At 52.8% G+C, this 26320-nt stretch overlaps 1 protein-coding gene across 6 annotated transcripts; it reads left to right on the forward strand.

Moving 5' to 3' along the window:
* Positions 1 to 2011: 2011 nt before the first annotated feature.
* MAPK8IP2 (mitogen-activated protein kinase 8 interacting protein 2) lies at positions 2012 to 22189 on the forward strand. Of its 6 annotated transcripts, none has more exons than XM_081591117.1 (13): positions 2012 to 2209; positions 11155 to 12255; positions 13202 to 13307; positions 14626 to 14910; positions 15042 to 15159; positions 15259 to 16494; positions 16798 to 16873; positions 17000 to 17172; positions 17255 to 17364; positions 18120 to 18224; positions 18351 to 18421; positions 21024 to 21122; positions 21491 to 22189. In XM_081591117.1, exons 2-13 carry the CDS (start codon positions 11810 to 11812, stop codon positions 21561 to 21563), a joined length of 2898 nt encoding a protein of 965 aa, XP_081447243.1. In that variant the 5' UTR covers positions 2012 to 2209; positions 11155 to 11809; the 3' UTR covers positions 21564 to 22189. The 6 variants fall into 6 exon arrangements, with proteins under 6 accessions (XP_081447243.1, XP_081447244.1, XP_081447246.1 ...); XM_081591118.1 differs by lacking the exon at positions 2012 to 2209 and adding an exon at positions 13738 to 13807 and having other exon boundaries at positions 11995 to 12255; XM_081591120.1 differs by lacking the exon at positions 2012 to 2209 and adding an exon at positions 13738 to 13807 and having other exon boundaries at positions 11995 to 12255; positions 15349 to 16494.
* The last annotated feature ends 4131 nt before the right edge of the window (positions 22190 to 26320 follow it).

The following is a 26320-nucleotide window of genomic DNA, read 5'->3' on the forward strand; positions in this document are numbered from 1 at the left end:
GGAGAATCCCAGGGACGGCGGACCCTGGTGGGCTGCCGTCTGTGGGGTCGCACAGAGTCGGACACGACTGAAGCGACTTAGCAGCAGCAGCAGCAGGTTTGTCATAGCTTTTCTTCCAAGGAGCAAGCGGCTTTTAATTTCATGGCTGCAGTCACCATCTGAAGTGATTTTGGAGCCCGAGAAAATAAAGTCTGTCACTGTTTCCATTGTTTCCCCATCTATTTACCATGAAGTGATGGGACCGGATGCCATGATCTTAGTTTCATGAGTGTTGAGATTTAAGCCAGCTTTTTCACTCTCCTCTTTCACCCTCATCAAGAGGCTCTTTAGTTCCTCTTTGCTTTCTGCCATAAAGGTGGTGTCATCTGCATATATGTGCTCAGTACTTCAGTTGTGTCTGACTCTTTGGGACCCAGTGAACAGTGGCCCACCAGGCTCCTCTGTCCGTGGGATTTTCCAGGCATGAATACTGGAGTGGGTTGCTGTGCCCTCCTCCAGGGATCATTTGCATATCTGAGGTTATTGATATTTCTCCTGGCAATCTTGATTCTGGCTTGTGATTCATCCAGCCTGGCATTTCACATGATGTACTGTGCATAGAAGTTGAATAAGCAGGTTGACATATACAGCCTTGAAATATTCCTTTCCCAATTTTGAACCAATGAGTTGCTCCATGTAAGGTTATAACTATTCCTTCTTGCCCTGAATACAGGTTTCTCAGGAGACAGGTAAGGTTGTTCAGTATTCCTGTCTGTAACAATTTTCCAGTTTGTTGTGATCCACACAGTCAAAGGCCTTAGCATAGTTAATGAAGCAGAAGTAGATTTTTTTTGGAATTCCTTTGCTTTTTCTATGATCCAGTGGGATGCTGGCAATTTGATCTCTGGTTCCTGTGCCTTTTCTTTGTTAAAATTTTATTTATTTGTTTATTTTTGGCTGTGCTGGGTCTTTGTTGCTGCGTGCACACTGGCTTTCTCTAGTTGCAATGAGCGGGGCTGCTCTCTGTCTGCAGTGTTCAGGCTTCTCGTTGTGGTGACTTCTCTTGTTGCAAAGCACAGGCTCTAGGGCACGTGAGCTTCAGTAGTTGCGGTACGTGGGCTCCGTTGTAGTGGTGCAAGGGCTGAGTTCTGTAGCATGTGAAATCGTCTCAGACCAGGGATTGAACTTGTGTCCCTTGCATTGGCCGGTGGATTCTTTACCACTGAGCCACCAGGGAAGTCCTCCTCTACCTTTTGTAAATCCAGTTTGCACATCTGGAAGTTCTCAGTTCACATACTGTTGAAACCTAGCTTTAAATATTTTGAGCTTTACCTTGCTAGCATGTGAAATGAGTGCAACTGTATGGTAGTTTGAACATTCTTTGGCATTGCCTTTCTTTGGGATTAGAATGGAAATTGACCTTTTCCAGTCTTGTGACCTCTGTCGAGTTTTCCAAATTTTCTGGCATAGTGAGTGGAGCACTTTCACAGTATCATCTTTTAGGATTTGAAATAGCTCAGCTGGAATTCCATCACCTCCACTAGCTTTGTTTCTGGTAACGCTTCCTAAGGCCCATTTGACTTCACATTCCAGGCTGTAGGTGAATGACACACCATCATGGTTGTCTGGGTAATTAAGACCTTTTTCATATAGTTCTTCTGTGTATTCTTGCCACCTCTCCTTAATCTCTTCTGCTTCTGTTAGGTTCTTGCCATTTCTCTCCTTTATTGTGCCCATCTTTGCATCAAATGTTCCCCTGGTATCTCCAGTTTTCTGTTTCTTTTTAAACAATCTTGTTTATTTGATTTTGGCTGTACTGTGTGTTTGCTGCACAGCCTGTTCTCTGGTTGTGGCAAGCAGGGGCTGCTCTCCAGTCGCGGTGTTCGGGATTCTCACTGGTGTGACTTCTCTTGTGGAGCTCGAACTTTAGGGTGCATGGTCTTCGGTAGTTCAGCTGCTTCAGTAGTTGCAGTTTCATTGCTACAGCAGCTGGAACCGTGTCTCCTGCACTGGTGAAAGTGAAAGTGAAGTCGCTGTGTCTGATTCTTTTCTACCCTATGGTCTGTAGCCCGCCGGGCTCCTCCGTGCATGGGATTTTCCAGGCAAGAATACTGGAGTGGGTTGCCATTTCCTTCTCCAGGGGATCTTCCCGACCCAGGTATCGAACTCAGGTCTCCCGCATTGCGGGCAGACTCTTTACCGTCTGAACCACCAGGAAATTCCTGCATTGGTAGGTGGATTCTTTACCACTGAGCTACCAGAGAAGCCCTCTCCAATTTTCTTGAAGAGATCTCTAGTCTTTCCCATTCTATTGTTTTCCTCTATTTCTTTTCATTGTTCACTTGCAAAGGCTTTCTTATCTCTCCTTGCTATTTGGAAGTCTGCATTCAGTTGGGTATATCTTTCCCTTTCTCCTTTGCCTTTGGGGCCTAGACTTGGATTACTCTGATGTTGAATGGTTTGCCTTGGAAACAGAGATCATTTTGTCGTTTTTGAGACTGCACCCAAGTACTGCATTTCAGACTCTTTTGTTGACTATTAGGCTATCCCATTTCTTCTAAGACAAGAGTCTTATGATGGTGTATTTCCATTTCTTCCTCCCTTCCCTTGTGCTGTTGTTGTCTGTTTTACTTACACATGTTTTAAACTCGACATTGCCAATTTAAAAAATGTGTACAGTAAATTATACTGTAAAGAAATCCAAGCACAAAACAAGGATCACCCTCAGCCCTCTTGACTGCTTTGTGTAGACCCAGGCTCTCCTCTGTTGCGTTTTATTCCTTCTGCAGAACTTATTTTAACATTCTTTGTATTGTGGATGCTAGTGAAAAATTACCTCGGGTTTTGTTTGTCTGTAGTTGTAATTTCACTGTCACTTTTTGGAGGATATTTTCGCTGCATGTAGAATAGTAAGTTGACAAGTGTTTTCCTTTTAGCAATTTAAGGATGTCATCCCATTTATTATGGTTTACATTGTTTCTTATGAGAAACCAGCAAAAAATCTTCTTTATTTCTTGATATGCATGCATCTTTTTTTTTTCTGGCTGTTTTTTAATACTTCCTTGATATTAATTTTAGCAACTAGATTATATGTTTTCAAGTAGTTTACTTTGTGTTTATCCTGCTTGAGGTTTGTTGAGTATTTTGGGCCTGTGGGCTTATAGTTTGCAAAACCTTTGGAAAAATTTCAGCCATTATTTCTTTCAATACGTTTGTGTGTGTACCTACTTTGTGTCTCTAATTATACTGTTCTTAGACTGCCTGATATTTTCCCAGAGGTCAGTGAGGCTTGGTTAATTAAGAAAATTTTTTTTTCTTTCTGCTTCATTTTGGACAGTTTCATTTTATACTGGATTTTCACTTCCCGAAGTTTCATTTGGTTCTTTTTTGTGTCTTCCCTTTATTTGCTCCTTGTGTTCATGTTTTCTGTAAATTCTTGAGTATATTTATAATAGTTGTTCTAAAGTCCCTGGCTGTTAATTCCATCATTTCTGTCCTTTCCAAGTCTGTTTTGACTGATATTTTTCTCTCCAGATTTTTCCTGCTTCATTGTAGGTCTGGGAATTTTTTTTTTTAATGGGATGCAGGACAAAAGTGCTTGGATTTTGTTATCTTCCTCTAAACAGTATTGAAGTTGGTTTTGGAAGCCAGTTAAGTGTCTTGTGAATCAGCTTGATTCTTCTTGGGTTTGTTTTAAAACTGTTAGCGTCAGTCTGCGGTGGGCTCTGCTCAGGGGCTAGTGTCCCAGGAGCTTTCGGAATTTCTGCCTTATAGTTTCCCAATAGGTTTTCTTTAAACAGCCTTATAGAATTTTATTCTACGTAAGCACAACTGAGCATTTACTAAAACTTATGGGGATCCTATTTTAGATTTCTGGAATTCCTTCTCTGAATTGATCCCTTTTCTTTATTACTTTTATCTGAAAATTCCAAATACCTCAGCCTCCCCAAACTCTGACTTCTGTTTCTAAACTCATCAAGACCCCCCCAAACTAGGCCTCTTCCCTGCACTGCAACCTGTAAATGCCTCCAGGACAATCGTAGGCTTTATGTAATTTGCTTCCTTTGTGTTGGTGATCACAGTCCTGTACTGTCCTTTATCCAATATCTGAAAATAGTTGTTTTTAACATTTTGTTCATTTTTCTGGATTTCACTCCTTTGGCAAGGGGGCAAGTCCAATAATATTATTCTGTAATGACTAGAAGCCATTTTTAAAATCACAATTAATTGCTGAATGTTATAAAAATCACATTCATTGACATAATCATGCAATGTTCCTTTCTTTATCCATGAATGTGTTGGATTACCATTAAAAATGAAAGTAAGTTGTTGATCCATCCTTGAATTTCTGGGTTAAACCCATATGATCAAAATGCATTTACAAAAAAAACTGTTGTCTTTCGCTAGCTGATACTTTGTTGGGACTTTTGCATATGCTTATTAATGAAATAGACATAAAATCCATTAATTTTCTTGAGCTATTCTTACCACATTGTAGCTTCATAAAATGAGTGGAGATGTAATGTGGTGAGCTAGATTCCTAAATGGGACTTCCTGCTGATAATGGTTAAAAATCCAGTGTAAACTATTTTTCTTAAGAACTGTTTTCTAAGAACACTGATGAAGTAAGAAAACAGTGACTAAATAAGACAAGAACCCAGAGGGACAAGTGGAGTACTGCATATTACTTTTGATCAGAGGCATTTGGTGAACCAAGAAAATTTGGATTGGGGATTTATAGCCTATGCCTTATTGAATAGTGTCCATCCCCTCTCCCCCCATTCATATCTACTCAGAACCTCAGAATGTGACTTTATTTAGAAATAGGGTCTTTGCAGATGAAATTAGTTAAGATAGGATCTCATAAGCAGGAATCAAGATTGCTGGGAGAAATATCAACAACCTCAGATACGCAGATGATACCACTTTAATGGCAGAAAGTGAAGAGGAACTAAAATAAAAAGCCTCTTGATGAAGGTGAAAGAGGGGAGTGAAAAATCTGGCTTAAAACTCAACATTCAAAAAGTGAATATCATGGTATCTGATCTCATCACTTTATGGCAAATAGATGGGGAAAAAGTTGAAGCAGTGTCAGATTTAATTTTCTTGGGCTCCAGAATCACTGCTGACAGTGACTACAGCCATGAAATTAAAAGATACTTGCTTCTTGGAAGAGAAGCTAAGATAAACCTAAACAGCATATTAAAAAGCAGAGACATCACTTTGCCAACAAAGGTCTGTATAGTCAAAGCTATGGTTTTTCCAGTAGTCATATATGGATGTGAGAGTTGGATTATAAAGAAAGCTGAGTGTTGAAGAATTGATGCTTTCGAATCGTGGTTTTGGAGAAGACTCCTGAGAGTCCCTTGGACAGCAAGGAGAACAAACCAGTTAATCCTAACATAAATCAACCCTGAATATTCTTTGAAAGGACTGATGCTGAGGCTGAAGCTCCAGTATTTGGCCACCTAATGAGAAGAGCTGACTCACTGGAGAAGACCCTGATGCTGGGAAAGATTGAGGGCAAGAAGAGAAGGGGGCGACAGGGGATGAGGTGGTTGGATGGCATCACTGACTCAATGGACATGAGTTTTAGCAAACTCAGGGAGATAGTGAAGGACAGGAAAGCCTGGTGTGCTGCAGACTTGACTTAGTGACTCAACAACAGCAACAACAGGTGATACTTGATGAGGCTTCCCAGGTGGCTCAGTGGTAATGAATTTGCCTGACAATGCAGGAGATGCCAGAGACTTGGGTTCCATCCCTGGGTTGGGAAGATCCCTTGGAGGAGGAAATGGCTATCCACTCCAGTGTTTCTGCCTAGATATCCCATGGACAGAGGAGCCTGATGGGCTACAGCTCTTGGGGTTGCAAAGAGTCAGACACCACTGAGTGACTAACACTTTCACTTCTTAATCCAATGACTGGTGTCCTTAAAATAAGAGGGAAATTTGGATACAAACGTAGAGACATAGGAGAGAAGGTCATGTGACAATGCAAGCAGACACTAAAGTGATGCCTCCACAAGCCAAGGAGTCCCAGCAACCACCAGAAGCCAGGGAGAGGCAAGAAAAAACCCTTTCCTAGCATCTTTTGAAAGAGCACGGCTTGCTGGCTGTTAAGGGAATAGTCTACCTGGTTTTGAGCTTCTAGACCTCAAGAATTGTGAGAGAATAAATTTCTGTTATTTTAGGCTACCTAGTTTGTGGTATTTTTTATGGCAGCCCTCCAAGCCAGGCTTCAGCAATACGTGAACCGTGAACTTCCAGATGTTCAAGCTGGTTTTAGAAAAGGCAGAGGAACCAGAGATCAAATCACCAACATCTGATGGATCATCAAAAAAGCAAGAGAGTTCCAAAAAAACATCTATTTCTGCTTTATTGACTATGCCAAAGCCTTTGATTGTGTGGATCGCAATAAACTGTGGAAAATTCTGAAAGAGATGGGAATACCAGACCACCTGACCTGTCTCTTGAGAAACCTGTATGCAGGTCAGGAAGCAACAGTTAGAACCAGACCTGGAACAACAGACTGGTTCCAAATAGGAAAAGGACTATGTCAAGGCTGTATATTGTCACCCTGCTTATTTAACTTATATGCAGAGTACATCATGAGAAACGCTGGGCTGGAAGAAGCACAAGCTGGAATCAAGATTGCTGGGAGAAATATCAATAACCTCAGATATGCAGATGACACCACCCTTATGGCAGAAAGTGAAGAGGAACTAAAAGGCCTCTTGATGAAAGTGAAAGAGGAGAGTGAAAAAGTTGGCTTAAAGCTCAACATTCAGAAAACTAAGATCATGGCATCTGGTCCCATCACTTCATGGGAAATAGATGGGGAAACAGTGTCAGACTTTATTTTTTGGGGCTCCAAAATCACTGCTGATGGTGATTGCAGCCATGAAATTAAAAGACACTTACTCCTTGGAAGGAAGGTTATGACCAACCTAGAGAGCATATTTAAAAGCAGAGACATTATTCTGCCAACAAAGGTCCGTCTAGTCAAGGCTATGGTTTTTCCAGTAGTCATGTATGGATGTGAGAGTTGGACTGTGAAGAAAGCTGAGTGCCAAAGAATTGATGCTTTTGAACTGTGGTGTTGGAGAAGACTCTTGAGAGTCGCTTGGACTGCAAGGAGATCCACCCAGTCCATCCTACAGGAGATCAGTCCTAGGTGTTCATTGGAAGGACTGATGTTGAAGCTGAAACTCCAATACTTTGGCCACCTCATGCGAAGAGTTGACTCACTGGAAAAGACCCTGATGCTGGGAAAGATTGGGGGCATGAGAAGGGGACGACAGAGGATGAGATGGCTGGATGGCATCGCCGATCCGATGGACATGAGTTTGGGTAAACTCCAGGAGTTGGTGATGGACAAGGAGGCCTGGTGTGCTGTGATTCATGTGGTCACAAAGAGTCGGACACGACTGAGCGACTGAACTGAACTGAACTGAATTGATGGCTCAGCAGTAAAGAATCTGCCTGCCAATACAGATGTGGGTTGGATTCCTGGGTCAGGAATATCTCCTGAAGAAGGAAATGGCAACCCATTCCAGTATTCTTGCCTGGGAAATCTCAAGGATAGAAGAGCCTCGTGAGCTACAGTTCTTGGGGTTGCAATGAGTGGGATATAACTTAGTGACTAAACAACAACAATAATAGGAAATTAATATGTAACCTTTGGGATATAGACAGCAGCGATAAAGCACAGAGCCTGCTCAAGAGGAGACTCCTAATACAAGGTCAACCTTCTACAAAGCTTAACCATCAAAAGGTTAAACCCCCTGAGTAGGGGTGAATCCTGTCCTTTGAGGATTGAGAAGAAAATTGACAGTTTCAGGGACTTCCCTGGTAGTCCAGTGGCTAAGATTCTGTGCTCTCAAAGCAGGGGGCCCTGGTTTGACCCCTGATCAGGAAACTAGATCCCCACCTGCTGCAACTAAGAGTTCACATGCTGCAGTGAAGATCAAAAATACCATGAGCTTCAACTAATAATATTTATTATTATTCAAATAAATAAATATTTTTTAAAAAAAGAAAATTGACAGTTTCAAATTTGGGGGCAAAGTGTGTGTGTGTTCGAGAAAGAGAGACAGACAGAGAAAAAAGAGGTGCTGAAAATTTAGAACAAGAAGCTGGCCTTCACGTGGGTTGCAGCTCAAATTCTTATGGTCGAGGTAGTCTAAGAAACCTCAGTGGTCATTAAATACCAACCTGAAATCAGGTTGGTAATTCTATAGGTGCCTGATAGAAGCAAACACAAGTTCTTTCTGCCCATACTCTCTTTCTAGGCCTCAGAGTTTTCCATAAATACAATGCCAAGCCTAGCACATACCTCTTAAGTTTAAAAAAAGGTAATTAAACAGAAAGATAATGAGAAATCATGGCAGCTAGCCAGCAGTAAGCACAGACAGCATGTTTCAGATAATGAAGTTATCAAACAGATTTATAAAATGCCTGTGTTCAGTATAATTAAAGTAATAACAGGAAAATTGGGAAATATGTGCAGAAATTAAAAAACTATAATGAATAATCAAGCAATTTGAAAAGAACTTCCAAATGGAAGTTCTAAAACAAAAGTTTTAATTCAGTAAAAATTTTAGTTGAATTTTAATTTTAACTAAATTTAAAATTCAGCATCCTTCACATATTAGCAGAAACAACTGGCGGCACACACTGAGGCTGCATCTCTGGATCAGACTCTGCCAGTCTGAGCAGATAGAGCAAGAGTGAGAATCCTAGCTGAATTTTCTTAGATGGCCCCAGTAGAGCTGCGGGTGACCCATCTTGCTTTCTTGGCTGAAAGTAGACATTTAGATTTCAGAGACTTCAGTTCAGTCACTCAGTCATGTCCGACTTTGCTCTGATTCATTGTCCTAATTTCGTCACTGATAGAAATCTATTTGCTGAAAGGTATAACTATTTGTGACAATGCTCTCTTAAACCAAAAGGACGCTTTTACTGTCCTTTCCTTTAAGGCGTAACAGTATTGAAAACCCCATTGCATTGGATCCTTTATATGTACAGAGATGAGAATATATCATTTATTTTTAACACTAGATTATGCTTGTTTGCTGATGGAAATGATCCTGAAGAGAAGTTGACAATTCCATAAATGGGGTTAATTTCAAGCAAGGAACTTGAGTTGGCAGTGAGAAAAGTAGGAGCATCAGGGGACTGGAGATCAGTGCTGGTTTTCTAACATGCCCCCCTACTCCAGTTCTTTGACATTCCTACCATTGAGAAGCCAGGTCTATGACTGCTCTCTTGAATTTGGATGGGACTGTGACTGCTTTGACCAATGGGGAGCCATATGACTTCCAAAGCTGAATCAGAAAAGGTCATGCAAGCTGTCTCTGGCCCTCCAAGGACAGTCACTCTGGGAGAAGCTAGCCATTATATCAGAAGTCCAACTACCCTGAGACTTCTGTGCAGAGAGGCCAGGTGTGGGTGCTGGTTGATAGCCTCAGCTGAGCTCCTAGTCAACAGTATCAACTGTAATCTTGAGAGTGAACCATCTTTGAAATCCAGCTCAGTTTACTTCCAGCTGTAACCAAACTGCTTGAGAAACTCCAGGCAAGAGCTTCCCACTGGAGTCCTTCCTGAGTTTACAACCCCCAAACTGTAAGCAGAATAAAGTGGTTGTTTTAATTTGCTAAATTTGATGGTTATTTGCTACACAACAATAGTACCTGGAATAAGTCCCCCCCACCGCCGCCCCCTGCCTTTGGCCATGTTGCATGGCTTGTGAGATCTTAGTTCCCTGATCAGGAATGCAACCCTGGCCCTTGATAGTAAGAGCATGGAGCTCTACCCCTGGACTGCCAGGGAATTCCCTGGAGTAAGTTTTTATGGGGTCAAAGAATTGTGTCATGGTAATACCATAAGAAAGTAAGAAAAATAGGCAATGGTCAGAAAATTAGGGGCTTAAAATGAAGATTCAAGAGGTGAAGTTACCGGTTATGACAGTATTCCCAACAAGGTACAGCTCTTAAGCTTTTCATTTTTCAGTTTTACTACTGGTGTTTTTATTTTGTGTTTGTGATACCTATGCTATGTGAGTAGAGCAAAAGACAGAGGGCTTGAATTTATTTATTTTCTAATCTATGAAAACATTTTCAGAAGTATCCTCTGACTTTTTAGGATTCATCTGTGATTAGGATTGCTGAGACTGTGTTGCTATTCCAATTTTCCCATATAAGTCCAGTCAATTTTGTGTTTTGTACTAGGTTTACCATTAGTGGATCATACACCATTAGACTTGATCAGAAGTCAAGGGTGTTAGATGGGTCATTTATGTGGATGTCCAAGTTTGTCAGTTCGATGACAAGACTCAAGATCAAAAGGGAATCTGGGAAGTTTAGGTCAAAATTCTTTGAGAATTCTGAGAAGAGATCTGGAGTTTCCTGGGGAAAGTCATAGTAGTTGATGCATCCAGAGTCCTTGAACTTCAGAAATGGGGATGTTCTTAGTGCTCCTAACGTTGAAAAGACCGAGGGTGACAAGGATTTAGTGCCGCAGACATGATGACAAGGATTTAGTGCCGCAGACATGGTGGAGTCCACGAGCCGTCACTCACTCACTCACATATTTGCTGAGCACCTACTGTGTGCCAGGCACTGTGCTTGAAGCTGAGGGGTTCAAAGAGATAAAATAGTGTCTCTACTCTCCTGTAGCTCTCAGCCATTGGGGAGGGAAACAACTTATAAATGCCTTTCTTAGAAAAACACTGTAATTGAGATAAGATATAAATTGTGGTTGGGCCACAAATGAGGGCACCATCTGTCTCTCCTATCTGGGCTGGGGTGATTGCCACCCAAAGGACAATGTCACCTTTCCCACCTTGCATGACCTCCTTTGCCCTGTGGCTTGCAGGCGTCACTCACTCAAGTGGCTAGTCCTTTACTCAGAAATAATTTCCCACAGAAAAAACTTAGATGAAGAATGTCAGGACACATAATTTCCATCAAGGAAAAAAAGAATGATTTCATTGCAACCTTGTTGAAACTCCAGCCTCTTTCTATAGCCAAATGTTCTCCATAAAGTCTCCCTAACCTGGTCCCCCAACCTGTCTTTAATAACCATACTCACAACTCTGACCTGTCCTTCCCCTATTGCAACACCAGCTCCTCACCCCTTGAGCTGAGTGTCAACCATTTCTCTCCACACACAGCTCCACAAAAGCCAGAACATGCTGGTACCCTAAAGAGTGCCAGTTACCTTGTTGATGCTCAAGAAAGTTTTCCTAATTGAATGAAGAGAGCGTCAGAGTTATACCTTCACCTGATGCCCATCAATACCTGTAGCCAGCCTGCGCAATCTGTACTGTGTACTGAAATTCCCTGTGGGCTCCAGTCAACATCCTCTGTGTGGTAAACTCTGTCTAGACTGTATCAGCGCCCTTGGGCCGATGCCTCTGTCCAGCACTGCTCGGCACCCTTTGGGGGAACAGCTCCTCCAGCTCTGATCAGCACTCGGCGGGGAAACAGCTCCTCCAGCCCCAGTCAGCACGTTTTAGGGAGAAATCTCCGTGGGCCCAATCAGCACCCCTTGTGGGACAGCTCCGACTAGCCCTGGTCAGCACCCAGACGTGGATAGCTCCTCCAGCCCCGTTCGTGCACAGCCCACACTCAGTTTGAACCACTCGGATCCGGGCTTGGGAACCGCTGGCTTCTGCTCTGATTCCTTGGGAGTCAGCGCAGCTCCCGGGGCCGCACCCACCCCTCCACGAGGCCCCGTCCCCCCCGCCCCCATATCAGCTAAGCGGGGGTCTGCAAATCGACTTTCCCATCGCAAGTTCCTCGCTGAAACTCTCACCACGCGAACTGATGCCCCATCCCCACCAATCTGCTTCCCACCTGGTTCTTTCCCACCCCAAAGAACCAAGCCACACACGCGCCTCTCCAACCCGAGCCTCAGTCAAACCATCTCGCCTCCTCCAACCAGCTTCCCCGCCGTCCCCTCCGCCCTCCCCCGGCCCGCCTCCTCCCCTCCCCCGGCCCGCCCTGCTCCCGGTCCCCCCGCCCCCGGCGCGCGCTGCCGCGGTGTCCTGGCGTCGAGGTGTGCTGGCGGCGGGGTGTCGCAGGGCGTGTCACGAGGTGACCGGGGGCGGGCTGAGGACGGGCGGGAGGGAACGACGGAGGGCGCGCGGGGCTGGCGCTCCGGGCACCCCTCCCCCGCCGCGGTCGGCAGGCCTTTCCCCGGAGAAGATGGCGGATCGGGCGGAGATGTTTTCTCTTTCCACCTTTCACTCGCTGTCGCCGCCAGGCTGCAGGTACGCACTCGGGCGCCTCGGGCCCTTCCCTGCCCACCGCTCCCTCTCTGACCCCGTCCTCAGACTCCGCTGGCCCGACCCTGCCACCCCACCCCCGCCGCCTTTGGGGGCCCCAGACCCTCTCTGGTCCTGAGGCCCACTTGCTCCCCATCCCCCACCCCTGGTTCCAGGTCTCTCCACTTTGTCCTCCCCTTACGACCCTCCTCCAGCCCCAGTGACCGCCCCCCTCCCCCCATCCCGGATTCCTGCCGGGATCCAGGGCTGCACCCAACCTGAGCATCTCCTCCGAAGGCGGAGGTCGTGGGCCGAGCCTGAGGGGCGGCCTGCCTGGCGGGGTGCTGAGCACACACTCTGTGCCTGGCAGTGTCCTTTTGGCCTTGCTGGGCCTCTGTGGTGGAGGCCTGGCCTGGTCTGCAGGGCTCAGGGAAGAGAGTTGCAATCCAGCCTGGAGCCTGGGGGAAGGGACTAGGATGGGGAGAGGGCTGGACCTCGGGATGTAGGCCGGTCTTGGGCAGGAATAGCGGACCGAGGGGCTGAATTCCGCTCCGGAACAGGCTCGACCCCTCCCTCTCCTCCGGCTGCTGCAGCTTCAGCCCCCCTCCCCCTTCGCGGCTCAGGCTGAGGCTGTGACCCAGAGGGGCCTGGAGCTGAGCGCAGTGGGAGGAGAGGCTGCTGGCTCTGAGGAGAGGACTGGGAGGAGGGCTGGGGGCAAGTGCTTCCTCTGGGCCGGTGGTGGCTCCGATTGTGGGGTCAATGCCCTGGAGAGCAGGGCTTACGCTTCAGGACAATGGCATGCTGCGGGTGTGGGAGTTGGGGGCTCTGGAGATCGTGGGGCCGAGGAGCTGGGGTTGGGGTCTCCCTTGGTCCCCCCTTAGGACCAGCTCTCAGGCAGGGAGTCCAGGACTGACGGCTCTCTCAGGAGCCCTGTCCTCGCTCTCCTCTCCAGGCCTCCACAGGACATAAGCCTGGAGGAATTTGACGATGAAGATCTGTCTGAGATCACTGATGACTGCGGTCTGGGCCTCAGCTATGACTCGGACCACTGCGAGAAGGTGGGGAGAGGGCTGGGGACAGAGAACTCTCTCACAGGAGAGCCTCGCTTAGGTTCTGCTCAGCAGTCTCTCGGGCGGGTCTAAGCTCAGACTTGAAACGAGGATCCTCTTTGTGCCCCTTCTCCCTCGGCCTCTTGACTCATGGGCCCCTTGATACCTGACACCTCTCTCTCCTAGGAGCGCCCGCTGAGGACCTTCCCCAGCAGTCCCTGCCTGGCCTCCTCTATGGGCTGGACTAGGGGAGGGAAGATGTGCCTCTGCTCTGGGGCCTCTGGCCTCAGATCTGCCCCCTTCCAGCTGCCATCTCATCTCCTTCTCAGCCCCATCCCCACCTCTCAAGCCTCTCTTAGCCTCCGGTCTCCTTCCTTGAAGTTCCCCTCCCCCATCTCCTCCTCCTCCCTGCCTCTTCACGTTTTTGTTTTCATTCAAGAACATTTCTGAACGACTCCCGTGTGGCAAGTGCTAGAGGCTTCCAGGTGCCTGGGAAGACAGCAGGACAGGTGTGGCTCTTGCCCTTGGGAGCTTATTACCTAGTAGGGGAGGAAGACAGGTGAGAGACAATGGGTGCCTGAGTGTCAGCGTCGGATTCCAATGAGGGGACACATGGTGCGATGAGGGGAACCCACTGAAGACTGAGGCCATTGGGGAGATTCTCTAGTGGAAATGGCGGCGCCAGGCCATGCCCTTAGGGAAGACTGGCAGGAGCTGGCAGATGAGGGCAGTGTATCAGAGGGGATGGAGCAGAGGAATTGCTGGCAAGGGATTAGTGGATCAAAGGTCCTGAGGTTGGTGCAAGTTTGGTGAAACCTGGTGCTGGCGCTTGTTGCTTCACGCATTTATTGATATTTACTGAGCTTTTACATGGGCCAGGTCCTGTTCTTGCTGGGGGTCGGGGTACCCCAGCGTACAATATGGACATGGCCCTGTCCTGGTGGGGCTTGCAGCTTGCTGGGGAGACAGATGCAAACTCTACTGTAATTATGAGTTCTGTTAAAATGCTTTGAAGGAAACAGTACTGGTGTTAAATGTGATGGGGTTGGAGGGTGGGATTAGGCTGGCAGGTGGGTTGGGGCCACTTTGAGAATCTGTCACCGAGACTTAGGAGTTTGGGCTCTTATTTACCAAGGTCCTTATGTATCTTAAGCTGATTTAAAAAAAAGCAAAAAACAAAAACTGCTCTGTTGGTGGAGAGCAGGGTGGTCTGGAGGGAGGTTTCCTCCACTGACTTGTGGCTTCCTACTTTCACCTTTCCTGGCACCTGGGACCCCAGGTCTCTGTCCCGCTGCAGCCCAGCTCTGCCCTGACCTTCTTCCTGCAGGACAGCCTTGCCCTGGGGCGTTCGGAGCAGCCGCACCCCATCTGCTCCTTCCAGGATGACTTCCAGGAGTTCGAGATGATTGACGACAATGAAGAGGAGGAGGAGGAAGAGGAGGAGGAGGACGAGGACGAGGAGGAAGAGGAGGAAGGAGAGGGGGAGGGCAAGGAGGGAGGAGGCCCTGGCTCAGAGACCCCTGCCCCGGAGCCCCTGATCCCCTCCCCTTCCCTAGAGGAGCCTCACAAGCATCGGCCCACCACGCTCCACCTGACAACGCTGGGAGCCCAGGTGAGCTCCCAGGCCCAGAGGTCCCCCTGGTTCCCGGTGTGGAGACTGGTGCCCACGGCCACCTGCCCCCTCCTGCCCCTGAGGACTGGGCCGCTCAGCGCCGCTCTCCCCCCGCCCCTCCCCCACCGCAGGATTCGCTGAACAACAATGGAGGGTTTGCTCCAGGGCCTCCGGCCTCCAGGCAGGAAACAGCGGAAACAGCGCTAACAGCGCTGTGCCCAGCAGCGCAGGAGCCCTTGCCCTTCCGGGGTGAGCAGGGCAGCAGGACAGTGGTGGGGGTGGGGGAGCGGCACAGGAGGCGGGGGAGGGTGGGGATGGGGGGAGCTGACCCGAGCCTTTGCCCCACAGAGCCGCCCGCCCCCCTCCCTCCCACCGACACAGGCCCCTGCGGGGCGCAGCCACCTGTGCGCCCAGACTCAGAAGGAAACCAACCCGCAGGGAACCAACCCGCAGGGAACCAACCCGCAGGGCCCCTGGCGCCTGGTGGGGCCTCCCCCTCCTCGGATCCCGGTATCGAGGCCGACCTGGGCAGCGGCTCCAGCGGAGGCAGCGGGGGCCGGTGCGGCAGCCAGGACCTGTCGTCCCCCGGCTCCGACTACGAGGACGTGGGGGGCGCGCGCCTGGGGCGCATGATCTCGTCCATCTCGGAGACCGAGCTGGAGCGGAGCAGTGACGACGGCAGCAGCAGCAGCGGCCGCTCTTCGCACCTCACCAACTCCATCGAGGAGGCTTCATCGCCGGCCTCGGAGCCGGAGCCGGAGCTAGAGCCCGCGCCGCCCCGCGAGCCCCCGCGCCGCCCCGCCTTCCTGCCGGTGGGCCCCGAGGACAGCAACAGCGAGTACGAGTCCGGGTCCGAGTCAGAGCCGGACCTCAGCGAGGACGCTGACTCGCCCTGGCTGCTCAGCAACCTCGTGAGCCGCATGATCTCCGAGGGCTCCTCGCCCATCCGCTGCCCCGGCCAGTGCCTGTCCCCCTCGCCGCGCCCTGCCGGGGAGCCTGTCTCGCCCACCGGCGAGGCCCCGGGGGCGGCGGCGGCGGCGCCGAGCGGCGTGGAGCTGGTGGACATGGAGACGCTGTGTGGGCCGCCGCCGCCCGCACCCCCCGCCCCTCGGCCCGGCCCCGCGCAGCCCGGGCCCTGCCTCTTCCTCAGCAACCCCACGCGCGACACCATCACCCCGCTGTGGGCCGCTCCGGGTCGCCCCGCCCGCCCGGGCCGCGCCTGCTCCGCCGCCTGCTCGGATGAGGACGAAGAGGAGGAGGATGAAGCTGAGGCTCAGGCGGCGCCCCCCGGGGGCCGGGGAGCGGGCCCCGCGGCGCTGGACGCCTCGCTGGTGTACGACGCGGTCAAGTACACGCTGGTGGTGGACGAGCACACGCAGCTGGAGCTGGTGAGCCTGCGGCGCTGCGCCGGCCTGGGCGAGGCCAGCGAGGAGGACAGCGGTGGCGAGGCCAGCGAGGAGGAGGCGGGAGCTGTGCTGCTGGGCAGTGATCAGGGCCCCGGGGACGCCTCCCCGGACAGCCCGGACCTCACCTTCTCCAAGAAGTTCCTCAACGTCTTTGTCAACAGCACCTCTCGATCTTCCAGTGAGTGGGAAGGGGGAAGGGGGGTGGTTCCAGGGGAGCAGGCTGGCTCCTCCGCCGGGAGCCTGCAGATCTATCCCCAGGGTCTGCGGGTGGTCAGCGCTGGGCACTGCCCTCTTACCCAGCGCCTGGGTGGGGGCTTTCCTGGGCTCCCCCCCGGGCGGGGAGTGGCATGGGAAAGGCTGCTCTGTCTCCAGCCCCAGACGGGGCAGGGTGGAGGGGGGACCTCACACCAGGGGGCCACGGGGAGGGGAACGTGGCCAGGCCTTCTAGCGCCTCCCTGAGTCTTCCTGTTTCTGTCTCTAGGCACCGAGTCTTTTGGCCTTTTCTCGTGCCTGGTCAATGGGGAGGAGAGAGAGCAAACGCACCGGGCTGTCTTTAGGTACCGCTACACCCCTTGCTGGCGCTGACCCTCCACCTGAGTCTCAGACCGTCCGGGACCCTGGTGGGCACAGCCCAGCCCTCCTGCCTCTGCCCTAGTGACCTCCCACCTCTGACCCGACCTCAGGTTCATTCCCCGCCATCCCGACGAGCTGGAGCTGGATGTGGATGACCCGGTGCTGGTGGAAGCTGAAGAGGATGACTTCTGGTTCCGTGGCTTCAACATGCGCACGGGCGAGCGCGGGGTCTTCCCTGCCTTCTATGCCCACGCGGTGCCCGGGCCTGCCAAGGACCTGCTGGGTGAGGCCCCTTCCCTAAGGGGCATTTTGTTACCCCAGATCCTCTCTTGCTCACCTAACCTAGGCGCCTTGTGACCCCTTAGGGAGCAAGCGGGGTCCCTGCTGGGTGGAGCGCTTTGATGTCCAGTTCCTGGGCTCCGTGGAGGTGCCTTGTCACCAGGGCAATGGTATCCTGTGTGCAGCCATGCAGAAGGTCAGTCTGGGGTTGGGGTGGGGCAAGCCCTGCAGGCTGGCTCAGCCCTTGGAGGCCTCAGAGCCTGGGACCCTCAGCGCTGATTGAGAACCTGGCAGACAGGCCAAGGGCAGCTTGGTGGCTGTCTCCCATCACCATCCCACTGACCTCCCCCCGCAGCCCATCCTATTCTTGTCTGGAAATCAAGACCAGCTCTCTCAGACCCTTCTCTGGGAGTCATTCGATAGTCTCGCAGTCGTGTCCAACTCTTTGCGACCCCATGGACTGTAGCCCATCAGACTCTTCTGCCCATGGGATTCTCCAGGCAAGAATACTGGAGTGGGTTGCCATTTCCTTCTCCAGGGGATCTATCTGATCCAGGGATCAAACCCAGGTCTTCTGCACTGCAGGCAGATAGATGCTTTACCATCTGAGCCACCGAGAATATAATTTGCTCGCTCATTATTCACTCAGGGGACGCTCAGGAGGGCCTTCCTGTCTGCTGGTCCTGAGACTGAGCTGGAGACCAGTAGAGGAGCAGGACAGCCCTGCCTCCGCAGACCCCGTCCTCTCACAGGACGGGCGGTGAGGAGCCCGAGGCTGTAGTCCTGGAAAGAACTGGGAAGAAGACGGGGCAGGCCATCCTGAGACCGAGGAGTGGCCGAGACCACACTCACATCTTCCCGAATCAGGGCCAGGGCTCTTCAGACCTAATCGAGAATGTTCCCCCAGGAGGGAAGTAGGCCCCTGAGACCTTCTCCTCCTTGACTCTGCAGATTGCCACTGCCCGAAAACTGACCGTCCACCTGCGTCCTCCTGCCTCTTGTGACCTTGAGATCTCTCTCCGGGGTGTCAAGCTGAGTCTCAGCGGAGGACCTGAGGTGGGGGTGTGGGCCCCGAGGCGCGGAGGAGGCTGGGAAGGGCGGAGCAGGTGGGTCAGACGAGGCGTGTCTGGCAGGCTGGGCCACCTCTCTTAACTTGGCACTCTTATGCCGTCTCTCTTCTAGTTCCAACACTGCAGCCACTTCTTCCAGATGAAGAACATCTCGTTCTGCGGCTGCCACCCCCGCAACAGCTGGTAAGAGACTTCCCCTTCCTGTAGTGCCCTCAAACCCCGAGGGCCGCCCGAATGCAGTCCCACTGCCCAGCAACCACACCCACTTGGCCCCATGACGTGAGCCCCCACATGGCTCCCGCTCTGTTCTGGGCCTGGGAGACATGGATCAGATAGGCTCCTATCTGGTCTGGGTGGGAAGGCAGACACACAGACAAGTAAGTGCTTGAAGCATCTGTGGGGATCTGGTAGACATCTCTCTGGGGCTTCAGTGAGCAGAGAGGTGGCTGAATTCTCCTGGGACTTGGGGGGGCACTCGAAGACCACTCTATAAACCTTGAAAGACAAGTGCGTGACAGAGTGGGTCTTCTGGGCATGGAGCCAGCTGAGCCAAGGCCGTGGGTGAGAGGCACTGGGGGGTCTTTAGGGGAGCCAGATGAGGCTGGAGGGACACAGAGTACCTGTGCCCTTCTGACCGGGCCAAGGAGCTTGTAGTTAATCCCCTTGGCATTGAGGTGGTGGGTGACGCCATCAGGCTGACAAGCTGGCTCTGCCTACTGTGCAAGTGGAGGGACCCAGGTGCTGCTGGCCAGAGCCCGGGAGTGCGGGGCCCTCTGGGTGCCGTGTCCGGGCTCTGTTCAGTAGGTGGGGCAGGCAGGACTGAGTTGATTGGATGTAGAGGCCAACCTGGAGGGAGAATCAGGGTGACCTGGGTGTTGAGCGGTTAGTAACCCACACACCAAGAGAAGAGGCGTGGCGCAAACGGGCCTGACAGGTCAGCGTGCAGTCTTCAGCTGCGGACGTGGTGAGGTTGCGGTGTCCATTGTTACTGGGGTCTGGAGTGTGGAAGAGAGACCTCGGGGCAGGTATGTTTTGGAGCAGGTGGATAACTCTGGCCATGAGGCAGACGAGATGGCCAGGCCGAGAGAGGAGGTGGGAATGAGAGATGAGCAGAGTACCAGCAGGCGGAGGCCCGGCCGTCCTGCCCAGCTGGACTCTGTGCGCGGGGCCAGTGAGGCACACTGTGTGGCCCAGGGCTCTGCGCCCCAGATGAGGCGATGGGGGCTGACCCTCGAGGCACATGGAGCCAAGCAGGGGCCCGGAAGCGCCAGTGGTATTTGAGGAAGCAGGTCCCCAAGGGAGGCAGAGCAGGAGAAGGACACTCTGTTGCCGGGGCTGAGGCCAGTGTGCACGCCATTTGGACGCTTGTGGTGAGACTGGGGGCGCTCTGTCTGCTGGCTGGGCGATGGTTTCTGCCCTCAGCAGGGCAGAGCCCCGTTTGGCTGTTTCTCCATTGAGAGGGAGCCGGTTTGATGGGCCGGAGATCTGGGTAGAGGGCTGGGGCTCAGACCAGGCCGCGGGGTGGACTGTACCGTGAGGACTGGTGTGCACGACAGCCACGTGGATGGTGGACTTGAGTGTGGCACTCGGGAGAGAAGAAGGACAGCAGAGGGAGACTGGGTGCCACGGGCTCGGGCCTCCAGGCCTGACACTGACCACGTGCAGCTCCCTGGTTCGGCCGCTGGGAGGGGACCGAGGAGCTGCTGTCCTGGCCCAGAGCTTCCTGATATTTGCTGCTCCAGAACCCAGCCCAGTCCCCTCAGTCAGGAGGCATAGGGAGATGGTGCAGGCGGCTCAGGTGAAGCAGGGGCGGTGTCGGGCCTGTGCTGGGTGCCCGAGGTCTGGACAAGGTAGGAGTGCGTGGTGTTTGAGATCACAGGCGGCCAGGAGCACGCCCAGGGCGCCGCAGACTGGCTGTGTGTCCGTGGTGTGTTTCTGACCCTTTCTGGGCCTTAGTGCCGTCATCTTGAGACCGGTCTCACCGCACTGTTGTGAGCTTTGTGTTGCTTATTAGTATAAGGAGCTCGCTTAGGATGGTGCCCGGCACTTGCTGTGAGTGCAGTCATCTGAACGTAATGCTTGAGACAAGGCCGTGACGTGTTTGCGGTCAACATGCGCATGCTGTGCTGTGATGATGCTGTCCTGTGGACTCCCGTCTGGTGGAACCACAAAACGCTGACCCCCCCGGTGTGGACTGGAGAGGCCACAGTTGGATGAGGGTCCCGACCCTCCTGCTGCAGGACTCTGACAGGTCCTCCCTCTGGACAATAATTTTTCTTAATGTCTTGCTGAGAAGAAGGGCAGGTTCAGGAAAGCCGCACATGGAACAGAGCTGGGGTATGAGCTTCTCCAGGAAGATGATTTTGCACATCAGGGCCCATGTCAAGCCCACATCGGAGCCTGAAAAATACTGTGGGTGTGTGGGACCGGAGGTGGAGCTGGGCAGGCTCTAGGCAGCAGGGGACAGGATGGGGAGGGGTCACCTGGGACACCCAACAGACAGGGAGGGCCCGCCTCGCCCTGCGACCTGGGGGCAGGCTTCAGGCGCTGGCTCCGGAGGAGGAAGATGCAGCTGGATACCCTTCTGGACAGATTAACAAAAATCACTAACTCCTCACGGGTGCCCAGCACTGTGCTTCTGGACAGAGACCCAAAAGGGGCCTCGATTCTTGAAATCATGTGACCTGCATACTGCCCAGCCCTGCCAGCCCCCCACGCTCTGACCCCTGAGGCCAGGGCTCCATGCCCTGATGTCCCTGTGCGCTCACTGCCCCACCCCCCACAGCTATTTTGGCTTCATCACCAAACACCCGCTGCTGAGCCGTTTTGCCTGCCACGTCTTTGTCTCCCAGGAGTCCATGAGGCCCGTGGCCCAGAGTGTGGGGTGAGTGGCTCTGGAGGGTGGGGCAGTGCACGCGATGGCAGGGACTGGGCAGGGTGCTGAACTGGTGCCTGGGGCAAGCAGCTGGGGGGAGGGTGGGAATGATGTTTGGGGAGCGTGGGGGCGGGGGAGGGGAGGGGGAGGGTCAGATGACCGTGGTGGGTGTCAAAGGTCGTGGGGGTGGGGGGTGGTCCTGAGTGTGGGAGCAGCATCCCGTGGGGTGGGTTGGGTGGGGGTACGGGAAGGCCGCACTGGAGTCAGGATAAGGAGCCAGGTCTGGGCCTGGAGGCCGAGGGGTGAAGCTGGGGGTGTGTGGCGGGCCCGGGTGGGGAGCATGGGGTCCCGGGCCTGAGGACGCTCTCCCCCTGAAGCCGCGCCTTCCTGGAGTACTACCAGCAGCATCTGGAGTACGCCTGCCCCACAGAGGACATCTACCTGGAGTAGCTGCCCCGCTCTCCTGCTCCGGGAGCAGCCAGGGCTGCGGCCGCCTCGGGAGGCCACCTCGGCTTCGGCAAGGACTGGACTGGGGGCCCGTGGGGCCTGAGGCCTGGGGGCTGGGGGCTGTGTGGGATCGCTCGTCTGCGCCCTGGGGGTGCCTGCGCCTCTGCTCCCCACGCGTCCCCCTGCCACCTGGGGCTGCCCGTGGCCCCACCCCCACCCCGTCTGTCTGCTCCTCTGTGCTGCGAACTCTCACCCTCTGCTCTTTCCTGTGGGGTTGGAACTGGGAGGGGTGTGGGGAGGAAGCTCCCAGGTGACCCCTCTTGCTCGTCCCCCGTGATTTATAAAGGTTTTAATTTTTATAGTGAATATCAAGGGATCGTCCCGTCTCATCATGGGGACAAAGAGAGGGCCCCCCATACTGCCCCACTTGGCGCTCAGGGGACACAGGGAGGGGTTCCCCAGGAGGGCCTTGGTGGGGACTAGGAGTCATCCCTGATGCTCACCCCGAGTCCCAGACGCTGCTAGGAGGAGGGGGCCCTGGCCTGGGCCCCAGCCACACCAGCATCTGCTTTGCCGCTGCAAACACTCCCCGCAGTCCAGCACCTCAATAAACTTTCTGCTTGGTGTGACCCTGGCTGTTTCTGGGGTGAGGGAAGCAGACACGGGGCTGGGGACCAGGTGCTGCTGACGGCAGCGGGGGCCGAGCTGCCAGGGTGGTGGAGCTGCTCTCTGAAGCCCCGCCGGGCTCCTGGTGCAGCACGTGGCGGCTGCCCTCCAACTTCACTCGCTGGGTCAGTGAGGAGGCTGAGGCCCGAGAGAAGGTCACGAGGTGCGTGCGCTGTCCACCTGCGCTGGAGTACCAGGCCGGGAGTGTGTGCAGGCTCGTGAGTGTGCCCGCATGCTTGTGAAGGCGTGTGTGAGACGGAGCAGGCGTCACTCTGCTTATATCTTAAGACTGGTGTTTTAAAAATTCTCCACAGAGAGCCAGAAGGCAAGAGGTGACTCTTTGTCACATGCCCTGTCTCCTGGGGAAAGGGCTGCCATTGCTTCTGGCTCCGCGAGCACCCGCTCTCAGGCGCTGAGGTCAGCATGGCGGTCAGTGCCTTCCCAAGGGTGGGCCCGCGCCCCCGCCCCCCAAACCCAGGACAAGAGCAGCACAAGGAAGCCCACAGGTGCCGGTGATGGAAGGAAGAGGGCCAGTGAGAGAGTCACACATGAAGGTCAAAGATGACTGTCTGTAAAAACCACGCGCCTCTACTCCAGTTAAGGGCAACCAACCAACAGAGGACACAGCCACAGCGTCAGGCGTCAGTAAGTGACCCCCCTCAGCATCTGGGTAACCGCAGCTCAGGGCCCCTGACCCTGCAGAGCAGGGAGACCCCGCAGAGCACCTGTGAGGAAGCTTCTTACCAAGTGAGGCTGAAAGAGGCGGAGCCCTGAGCGCCCCTCTGCAGCTGGGCGAGGTTCTGGACCCTGGCAGCTTAGGCCTGCCCTGGAGCACCCCCTGTCCACATCCAGAAGGCTCCATTTGCCCAGCAACCCCCCCCATTGGGCTCAGTCCCCTCCAACTCATCTCCCTACTTCTCTGTATCGTGAGGCTCTCCACCTGCTGGCCTTTGGGACAGAGGCCAGACACGCTTGGTCCTTCACGTGGACAGCTTCCTGCGGGCGGCCCTTCCCACGCCTGCCCAGCTCTCCGCCTCTGGCCTCCTTTCCTGACCTGCTCTGGCACCTTCCTTCCCCCCGCCAGCCTCTGGGGGCGTCTAAGCCCTGGTTCGCTCCCCGGGCTCACGGGCTCCGGCACCGCCCTGGCCCTGGCCCGCGCTTCCTCTCGCCGGGCCCTCGCTGAGCTGGGCCCCGCCCCGTGCGGCCCGGTGAGGCCCCGCCCCGCTGTCCTCCAGGAGCGCCCTCTGCCGGCCGCTGGGCGGCGGCCTCGAGGGCTTCTGTCAGCGGGACCCTGACGGGGCGCGGAGGCGCACAGGAGCAGACGCCTGGTGGCTGCCGCAGACACTTGGAACTCACATGAGCTTCCCCCCACGTGCCAGCATCCTCTTGGGTTGGCCGAAAAGTTCGTTCAGGTGTTTCACAAGCTGCTTTGGAAAAACCAGAGCAAACTTTCCTGCCGTCCCGGTAGATTCTGTGCTTCATTGTTTTTCCAGCTTCCTGAGCTGGAGCCTAGACTCCCCTGCTGTCAGCTTCGTCCCCACCAGCACCCCTAACTCTGCCCCTTCACCTCCCACCTCTGCCTGGATCAAACCACCTGGATCTTTGTGCATCAAGCAGCTCCCTTCAGGCTCCCAGCCCCACCCGCCACTGCAAGTCCACCAGCGCCCGCAACCAGAGCAGAGTCTTTAAACAGAAACCTGAGCAAGCTGCTCGCCCTCGTAATTCTGTGGCCGTAATTCTGGTGGCTCCCAGCTGAACCTCAGCCTGCCCTGTTGCTGCCCCCCTTCAGCCCCTCTTCCCTCCACCCCACTTCCGCCCTTGGAAACAGCTTCCTGTGGGCATCTGCTGTCCTCTGCGTGTGGCTGGGTGATCTCCTACCCTCCCAGATGGGGGAGCCCTGGGCTCTGGGCCCTGTCCCTCCCCTGGCAGAGGATGCCAACTGTGAGTCTAAGAGCATGCGTGTGTGCCAAGTCGCTTCAGTCCGATTCTTTGCAACCCTATGGGCTATAGCCCACCAGGCTCCTCTGTCCATGGGATTCTCCAGACAAGAATACTGGAGTGGGTTGCCCTGCCCTCCTCCAGGGGATCTTCCTGACCCAGGGATCCAGACCCATGTCTCTTATGTCTCCTGCACTGGCAGACAGGTTCTTTACCACTAGTGCCACCTTGGAAGCCAGAGAGCAGGACATGGCTAACGCTCCCCGTCCTCCCAGAGCCTGGTGCAGCTCCTGGCACGCTTGCTGGGGGAACCTTCAGAGCCCTGAGTGGGGAGTGAGTAAGCCTCCCCTGCCAGGACTCTGCCTTCTGGAAATCCAGCAAAGGATAACATCCTACGTGAAAAGCTTTGTACACGTTCTTGTTTAAAATGTTGAAAGCAGGGACTTCCCTGGTGGTCCAGGGGTTAAGAATCTGCCTGCCCATGCAGGGGACAGCGGTTTGAGTCCTGGTCCAGGAAGATCCCACATGCCGTGGAGCAATGAAGCCGAAGGGGCAGCGGCCACAGGCTCTAGGGTCCGTGCTCACAACAGGAGAGGCTGCCATGAGACGGCTGCGCAGCGCAGGGGGGAGCCCCGCTCCCCACAACTAAGAAAGCCTGCACGCAGCAACCAAGACCCACTGTGGCCAGAAATAAGTAAATTTTAAAAGAAGTTGAATGCATAAAAATAATCTAAGTATTGACCAATAGGTTTAACTGATTTAGGGTATAAATAAATAGTTGGAATATTGGGCTGATTTGAAAAAAGTGTGCTTAAAATAATAATAATACAGAAAATATTTGTTATGTTGTTAAGGAAAAATAAATATGCGGAATCTATGCTAGAAACTACACTGAAAAAGACTGAAAGGAGATACGAAGATTGCAGTCGTCACCGGAGAGGAGGCGGACGGCTCCTCCTCCTCTTTTCCCCACAGTGAATATGTCCTAATTGTTTCAAGCATTATATGTGGCTATTAGGGACCCCCAAATGCAAATAGAAACACCCACAGAAAAACTAAAAAAAGATGAACTCTAACATAAAAAGCTATTTTGGCCACAATGAAAGTACCCATCTCAGAGGATTCGGTGAGCTCCGCCAGGAGGCTGAGAGCAGCACTCCAGCAAGTCAGGGCCAGTCCCATTTATCAACACCATACGAAGTAAAATTTTTCTATTTTAACTTTTAAGCAGTATTTTTCCGTTATAAATAGTAGTACATGATTATTACAGGAGATGTGGATACCGTAGAAACTGAAAGGGATATTAAAAAACCCTTACATCTTTCCAACTTAAAAATGGTTGCTAAAATTTTGGTGGTTTTTTTTTCCCCCCAGTTTCCTACCTATATGTGAGTTTTATTTTCTTTTGTTTGAGGCTAGAAGGAGATCAAGGTATAATTTAAGGCAAAAAAATTAAGGCAGAGTAGCCAAGATCATTATAAAGTGGTCTCAGCTCAGAGTCTAGTTAGGAAATATTGACCAAGAAGTTCATGATTCAAAATGTTAAGAAAAGGAGAAAAACATAATCAGATCTAAAAATACAGTCTATAAGGTACAGAAAAAATACACGTACAACTGGAACTTTATATTCTTCACGTCACTAGCAACATTCTTTTTGGATGTTAATGGGACTATTTCAGCAGGGGGTTAGGTGTGATGCAAAGTATTGAGCTCTAAGAGAAAACCCCAGGAAGACAGTCTAATAAGTCAGGGCATTTCTTGTGCCACAGAAGGTCTGGAGGCTGGTGTGGCTGCTCGAAGGTGACGTAGAGGGCATCAGGCTCCTCTTGGTCCTGTGTCCTTAGTGTGTGGTCTCTGTCCTCGTGGCTCCCTGAGGCTGCTGTATCTCTGCGCACTGTGCTCAGTTCCAGAAAGGAGGACATGCAAGGGCAGAGGGGCAGGCAGCTGGTTTGGTAAAAGCCCCACTGTGTGCTGTAGTGAGGAGTGGGCAAGAGCGAGGCAGAGAGGGAGCAAAACCAGCGTAAGGCCCATCCTTAAGGCTGGATGCCCTTCCCTGATGCATCTCCTGAAGGTGGGAAGCCAGAACATTTACCTGCTGGCTCCCGGCCCTAGCTGGTTGAGGGCCACCCCAGGAGGGCTCACCCCTTGCCCTTCAG

The sequence above is a fragment of the Giraffa tippelskirchi genome, chromosome 4, assembly GCF_054371585.1.
Source record: "Giraffa tippelskirchi isolate mGirTip1 chromosome 4, T2T-mGirTip1v1.2.pri, whole genome shotgun sequence".
NCBI classification, from domain to species: Eukaryota; Metazoa; Chordata; class Mammalia; order Artiodactyla; family Giraffidae; genus Giraffa; species Giraffa tippelskirchi.

Excerpts from the sequence above, each read along its gene's own strand:
- MAPK8IP2 (XM_081591117.1), top strand. The coding sequence starts at position 11,810 with ATGCCCCATCCCCACCAATCTGCTTCCCACCTGGTTCTTTCCCACCCC. Across the intron at positions 16,874-16,999 it reads ACGCACCGGGCTGTCTTTAG|GTTCATTCCCCGCCATCCCG; the intron begins GTACCGCTACAC and ends ACCCGACCTCAG. Across the intron at positions 17,365-18,119 it reads TGTGTGCAGCCATGCAGAAG|ATTGCCACTGCCCGAAAACT; the intron begins GTCAGTCTGGGG and ends TTGACTCTGCAG.